The sequence below is a fragment of the Diabrotica undecimpunctata genome, chromosome 6 (assembly GCF_040954645.1).
Source record: "Diabrotica undecimpunctata isolate CICGRU chromosome 6, icDiaUnde3, whole genome shotgun sequence".
NCBI lineage: Eukaryota > Metazoa > Arthropoda > Insecta > Coleoptera > Chrysomelidae > Diabrotica > Diabrotica undecimpunctata.
Genome location: NC_092808.1, coordinates 35,848,007 through 35,855,949, shown reverse-complemented (window position 1 = coordinate 35,855,949; position 7,943 = coordinate 35,848,007). Strand labels below are relative to the sequence as shown.

Here is a 7,943-nt window from a genome sequence, read left to right as displayed (position 1 = left end):
TTTACTACAATCCTAAAAAATCCATTTTTAGTGATTGGACGGTCAAATTTAGTTATTGGACAGCTGTCCAATAACTGTCAAATCGATTACTAAATTAATTTTACTGCTATCTCCAGTTAATTATACTTAAATCCGTTGAAAATTGTAGAAATATGTGGTAAGTGTAGTTCTCTAGTGATTGGACAGGTGTCCCATAATAGAATTAAGCAAGTTTTCTAGTTTAGTTATTGGACAGATGTAATTAAATCCGAATTAAAATCCCTATTACTGTACCAGATCTACCTTAGGGACTATAAGTGCCTTTACTACACCCTTTTAAATAAAAATACAATCTTACCTTAAAAATACCACGTAGTTTTAAAAAAAAAGTCAGAGCAGATGCTTAACACAATGCTTAAATGTCACTTCACTCATATAACCTAAAAATATTAACCGCCAAAATCACAGAACCCGTTAAAGGCAGAACATAGACATAAGAATGAACGTAATATAGAAACGAGTAGTGGCACCTAGTGAAATATACTCTTGTTGGCACTTGCAGAAATCTTATTCTCGTAAGTTAACACTGTAATGTCCAATAACTGTCTCGTGTCCAATAACTGGCGTTTTACCCTACTATGGGGGGTTGAAAATTGGGGACAGAAATTATTGTGGTGGAGATAGGGCAAGCAAAATAAACGATACATATGCGAACGGCTAACAGGGTTTATTTGTAAAGCTGGGTCGTGGATAAGTTGAATGGCAATGGGGTTGGATTGGAGCAACTACAAAAATGAAACAAAGGGGTACTGATATGAATCTCCTGGAACAAATAAACAAACAAAACAACGGGAAGGACCTCTAGCAATTTAAAATGGACGCCGGATCGAGGTGCCAAATTATAACAACTACAACAACTATTTATTACTATTAAAATAATTATTAGAAATACAAAATATATCTTTTTAAACGAACTCAAAAAAAGGGGTTATAAACTTTTTTTTAAATTAATAAAAAAATGGTTTAGAGAAATAAATCAAACATTTATTGTTGTGTCACCACAAACAGTTACAAAACAAATAGACAATACAAAAGTAATAACAATATATACAATTACAAGTATTTATACCAAAATATTGAAAGAGAAAAAAAACTTACATTTATGTCCTATCTTTTTACAAAATCTGTTCCTACAAAACTTACAAATATTACTGTGCTATAACTGTAGCAGAAATAAACTATTAAATTGAAGAATTATCGTTTTAAATAAAACTATTCATAAAGATTAACTTTTTCTAAAAACAAAACAAGCTAATGTCACAAAAATATGAATCTAGCTGTCATATGTCAACATTGAATTTTATAACAGAGAACAATTAAAATTAACAGCATAGCCACACCCTAAAATTTGCAATATTAATTATTAAAACCTTTTTTTTTATTATTTTTTAAATTATGAAAGCAATTATTATTTTATTGTTTTTATTTTTTTTATTCGAAAGTTTAAAACAAAAAAGTTACCTTGGTTTCACAAAAAACAATGCACTAACACTTCTGGAATTCTACTGGAATTCTACTGGAATTTCTGCTATGCACGAACAAAAAGGACTGCTTCAACTGGTCTGGAAAGACGACCAGAGACAAATAAAAGTGAGGTTGGAACAAAATCAGCGGCACATTGGACACACTCTATAACTAGCATTTATTTATAAATTTGTTGATGACATAATATGCAGTCTACCATTCAACCATATTCAGACAGTACATACAAACGATTAATTCACTTCATCAAAATATTCAATTCACTGTCGAATATGAAAATGAAAATAGTATACCTTTTCTAGATATCAAAGTCATAAGAACTAATGACAACAAAATCATATTAGATTGGTATCAAAAAGATACTGCATCCGGCAGATTTATAAATTATTATTCTAATCAACATAGAAATCAAAAATTCAACACAATTGTATCTATGAAAAATCTTTTAACGACAATCTGTGATCGGAGTTTCCTATATGTCAATTTAAAGAAACTTTTTGAAATGTTTTTAAATAATAGCTACCCAAAACTTATTTATATAACACAAACTTTTACAATAGAGCTTTAATAAATAATCCACAACCAGTTTCATATAAAAAATACCTTTCATAAAAAATTTAGCAGACCAAATTGTCCCACTTTTCAAAACATTTCCGAACATTAAATTAATTAAATACAATCCACTTCTAAATTCAAGGTTATTCTCAAAAATAAAAGTTAAAACTACAAATTCGTTAATGAGTAATATAATTTACAGAATAAATTGCAGTCAATGTCAAAGTTTTTATATTGGTCAAAGTCAACAGTTGCTTAAACAACGTGTCACTCAATACAAAAGTGACTGTAACATACGAAATAACTCTTGTGCCTTAGTGGACCACCACTTGAAGACAGGACATAACCTTGACTTTAATAATGTAAAAATCTTGGAACAAGTTGATAATTATAAAAATCGGCTTTTCCTTGAAATGGTACACATTAATAAAACTCCTGAATCTATCAATTATGAGACAGACACTAATCATTTTGAGTAATATCTACTGCAACATACTAAACAATATATGATATGATAGATCTTAACCTTTAAAAACAAACATTAATAAAACTCCTGAATCTATCAATTATGAGACAGACACTAATCATTTTGAGTAATATCTACTGCAACATACTAAACAATATATGATATGATAGATCTTAACCTTTAAAAACAAACTTAGTAATTCTCTAGTAAATGTACCTATAATTTTATTCCATTCGTAAGTATCAGTATTACAATAACTGACTACATACCATCAATTACATTTTATAGATCAACTTACCATGTCCTTGATTCTTTCTCAATTCTCTACTATTAATTCCATTTTTCCACTTTATAATATGACTAATACTGTCATAATAATTTTTTATTTTAACTTATTCACTAAAATTTGTACAATGGGAATTCACTCTATAAAATATTGCGGTTACCATAACTCCTAAATAAAAATCAAACAAAAATGTCATTTATTTAGATATGTTAAAAAATTTAAATTTTTACTATTAAGTAAGTAAGTATTGAAATATTCCCTTTGTTTACATATAATAATTAATTATTCTAATAAATTTACAGTTTTCTCCTGAAGAAGTCACAAAATCGTGACGAAATATTGAAACAGAACAAATAGAGTTTTATTTCCTACAGACCGATTGCTGATACTATAAATCAATATTTAAAACAGTATGGTCGAAAAATAAGTTGAAAATATATATATATATATATATATATATATATATATATATATATATATATATATATATATATGGTGGAAAGGGTAAACTTTGTTGCCAAACTATCCACATTTAAGAGAGGCGTATTTGAACACCTAATTGCTTCAAAATATTTATTAAGGACCACTGAAGCAATAAAACAATTAAAATGTATTTTCCTTCGATTTATTTACACAATAGACTTAAGGGCTGGTTCAAACATTGACAATTATCGCAATTCTGATAGTTACATAAAGAGTTATACAAATATTAGCTTTACAGTGAGTGCGGGGAGGCAGTAACAGATATACATGAAATGATAAAATTGAGAGAGACCAACTATATACGTTTTAACACAAAACACTGAAAACACCGGCTCACGATAGCGCATACGCGGCTTACGTACTTTTCGGGATCACACACACCCGGCCTTCACTTGCCGAGAGGCAAATTGGCACTGACTGTCCTAGTCCTAAGTTATATAAAGCGGGGAAGAGAGGGTTTATGATGTAGGGAATCAGTCGCACACACGTTAACACGATAGCTGACGACCTGTGCGCACAATTTGATAAAATAACTATACGATTACAATATTATACAGGTTGTTTTTACAACATACTGCCCCCAGTTGAAGCACTAGCTTTAACATTATAAAAAGCATTAAAAAGAAAAGAGTACATAAAAAAAAACCAATATGAGTAATAGTATACAAACAACATATGAGTAAAAGTACTAAACCTAATAACATTAACATAATCCTTCACCAGGAAGGGGACACAATTTTGTTATCGTGCGTTTGAAAATCCCATCCTTTGTTTTAACAGATGCAATTCTCACTCGGCCATCTTTACCCGGAAAGACATCCATCACTCGTGCCAATGACCAGTAGAGAGGAGGGAGATTATCTTCTTTAACTAACACAAGGTCATTGGGTTCTAAATTTTTGAATGGGAGAAACCATTTTGGACGATTTTGAAGTCGATTCAGATAATCAGTCGACCACTTTTTCCAAAAAAGTTGCTGGAGCTTAGAGAGATTTTGCCAGATGCTAAGTCTATTTTCCGGGATAGATGTATACTCCTGGTCGGGTAGCGAGGTGAGAGATCTTCCAATTAGGAAGTGACCAGGGGTAAGATATGTGAAATCGGAGGGATCATTAGAGAGGGCACAAATGGGCCGAGAATTAAGTACGGCTTCAATTTGGGTAAGCACGGTACTGAATTCCTCGAATGTAATTTTGAGATTTCTATAGATATGATGTTTAGCGCTCTTTATAGCGCTCTCCCAGAGTCCTCCATGATGAGGAGATCGAGGTGGTATTGTTTTCCACCGAATTTGAGAGGGGGCTAAAAATGCCTGAATAGAAGAGTTAGTTTCCTTATTTTTCAAGAAATTATAGAGTTCGAATAACTGATTTTTAGCCCCAAGAAAGTTTGTCGCATTATCAGAGAATATAGTCTGAGGGAGACCTCTTCGACTGATAAAGCGCTTGAGAGTAAGAAGAAACGCTTCTGTTGTGAGCCCACTGACTAATTCTATATGAACCGCACGTGTGGACATACAGACAAATAGAGCTATGTATGACTTTATCAAGGGACTTTTACGAAGTTTAGAGGCCTTTATTAGAAAGGGACCACCAAAATCCAAACCTACATGAGCAAAAACTTGAGCAGAGCATAAGCGTTCCTTAGGTAAATCAGACATGATTTGAGCTAAGGGTTTGGCATTAAACTTGAAACAAACATGACATTCGTGGACTATCCTCTTAATCTCACGTAGACCATTCAAGGGCCAATATCTAATGCGAACTTGAGAGAGAGTATTCTGAGGACCTGCATGATGGAGCCTAAGATGTTCTTTTTTGAGAATTAGACGAACAACATGATTTTTCGAGGGGAGGAGGAGAGGATATTTTTGATCAAAGGTAACTTCGGAATACCTAAGACGTCCACCTACACGGAGCATTTCATTTTTGTCAAGAAAAGGAGCAAATTGTAAGAGAGACTTATTAGAAATAATCTTATTGCCTTTGAGATCAGCAATTTCTGAGGAGAAACTTGAGTTTTGCAATAATTTTATAATTTTCATTTCGGCATTTTGAAGTTCAGATACTTCAAGTGCACCGGATAATTTTTGAGTGCCAGACTTTGCGTTATTACCAAATCTGAGTACATAAGCTATAGTCCTTACATATTTCGTGAAACTGGAGAACCTTTCAGAAAGCATGACAAAGAAATCAAATTGAGCACTTCGAGTGTGAAGAACAACTTTCCTTTCTTCAGGTACTTTATTAGAATTAAACTTCGGACTATATTCAGACAAATTTAGGTCAAATGTTTGCAAAAACTGAGGACCGTGAAACTAAAGAGTGGAGTTGAGTATGTTAGAGGGCATCATTCCTCTGTAGAGGATGTCAGCAGGGTTGTCTTTAGACTTTACGTGTCTCCAATGAGAGTGAGAAGAATTTTCTTGAATTTGAGCTACCCTGTTGGCGACAAATTGATTCCATCTGGAGTGATGTGATCTGAGCCACGCCAAAACTATCTCAGAATCGCTCCACATGTTTATAGAGGTAATAGAGGGCAATTTATCCTTTATGATATCAACCACCTTTGTAGTGAGCTTGCTAGCCAATAAAGCACCCATAAGTTCCAGCCTTGGAAGCGTTATGGTCTTTAAAGGAGCAATACGACTTTTCGAAGCAATGAGAGAGCACGAGACATTTTTTGATTTGTAGATAACCCGTATATAACAACAAGCAGCATATGCTTTCAAACTTATAATTTGATAAAATAACTATACGATTACAATATTATACAGGTTGTTTTTACAACAATATATATATATATATATATATATATATATATATATATATATATATATATATATATATATACAACCAAACTTATATGAAATCATCTGATATTTCTTATTATTTTAATCGAATTTAAAAAAACCAACCTACGAAGTCAAAGAATATTTATTTTAAAGCAATTTAGTAACCAATATATAAAAATTAAAGAAACCCATAAATTTTTAAATAAGAAAATTGAAATTATTTCTTTTAAAGTCAATAGCATACAAAATTTTAATGTATAGGGAATTATGTTTAAATTTTTTATTTATTTATGTTTTTTCAGTGTTACTAACGCTAGGCCTTATGCAAGCTAAAATTCCCGTGGGCATGCTCCTAACCAAATTGTCAACATTTTATTGTGTTAGGTTGTTTTCTTTGTTCAAGAGCAGCTTGTACTAGCTGTACAGTGTTTTGTGAATTATGCCGGCGAGGTCTAATTATTTTTATAAAGCATACCCCACAAATCCTCTATAGAGTTAGGGTCGGGTGAACGAGCAGGCCACTACAGAATGGTGATATCTTCTACTCCAAAGAAGTCTGTAGTGACTCTGCTATGCGAATGTGCATTATCAGGCATGAAAATTTAATATTTTTCCACTGCACTTTTTCACCGAACATATTACTTCCTTAGAACATAACACTTCCTCCCTTATGTCTGTGGACAGATCTGGCTGTTGTCGTTCTTGCTTGTCTTCCTTGGCCTCTTACACGAATTCATCGGTTATATGATTTTACACAAATCCAGGTTTCGTCCGAAAATAGCGCATTTTGCCGATTTCCAATGTTCAAGTTTTACTATTGAAGACACCAATTTAGGCGATCAATCTTGTGCTGCCTGTTTAACTTGGAAACCCGTGTCCGTCTACTACTGTATAGTCTTTGGGCACGAAGTCTTCTTCTTATCGCTTCAACTGAAACACTTACACCTGTACTTTCCAAGAGCTGCTTTTTGAGTTGCGGGTGAGAAAGTGTTGGGTCTCTTCGTCCTATGCTACGCCTATCACTGCAGCTATGTCCCTCTGAGACATTCCTTGCTCCACAAGACCAATAATCTTTCCCCTTTGCACATCCGTTAACCCCATATAATGCATATTTTCATTTTTGAAAGCAAAAGTTAATTAATTTATTTTCGTTCAATTTACAACTAAAACAAATAATCTTATTGGTTTGTTTATTTTCAATAAAACCTTTATTCTTCGCAACCATAACAAGTTTTTTCAAAAGAAATAAATATTTGTTTGAAATACATGGTGATTACATATAAGTTTGGTTGAGTGTATGCAGAAACTTTATTATCTTTCGGTAAGATAGTTTCGAACTTTACCATCGTCTGGCCATGCCTTGCAATTTTTAGAAGGCTCCAGATTAAAGCAGAAATCTGAATTTGTTTCGAAACTATCTTACCGATTTTTCTATCAGATGTCGCTATTGCGTCCATAACGAAGCCATGTTATTGTTGCTTCTAATAAGACAGAGAAGATTATTTTTCAGGGTAATAACGGCTATGAATAACTATTCTGATAAGACTTATTAAGTCGAAATACGTATCAATAGATACATAGACGCTTTGAACGTGAAATCAAATCTTTTCTGTCTTTTTCATTTTATTATCTTTATTCAGAATGAGACTTTTGTTATAAATATATTTAAAATGTTAATAAATAGTAAAGCATATTATGGATTTTCTAAACATAACACGAAGTAATTCAAACAATTAAGCTTTTTTAGAACCTCAGATGTATACAATAAATGTAGTTAATGCCCCTTACTTAGGCCATCCTTGTAGCATGACGGTGCATACCATTTAAATTAGACCTAT

General features: G+C 32.4%; 1 protein-coding gene across 1 annotated transcript; it reads right to left on the bottom strand.

Annotated features, from left to right (window-relative positions):
* Positions 1 to 4,014: 4,014 nt before the first annotated feature.
* On the bottom strand, positions 4,015 to 5,493 carry LOC140444288 (uncharacterized). The gene has a single exon (XM_072536038.1). It carries the CDS (start codon positions 5,491 to 5,493, stop codon positions 4,015 to 4,017), a length of 1,479 nt encoding a protein of 492 aa, XP_072392139.1.
* Between the last annotated feature and the right edge of the window lie 2,450 nt (positions 5,494 to 7,943).

Coding starts and splice junctions, on each gene's coding strand:
- LOC140444288 (XM_072536038.1), bottom strand. CDS start 5,493: ATGCTTTCTGAAAGGTTCTCCAGTTTCACGAAATATGTAAGGACTATA.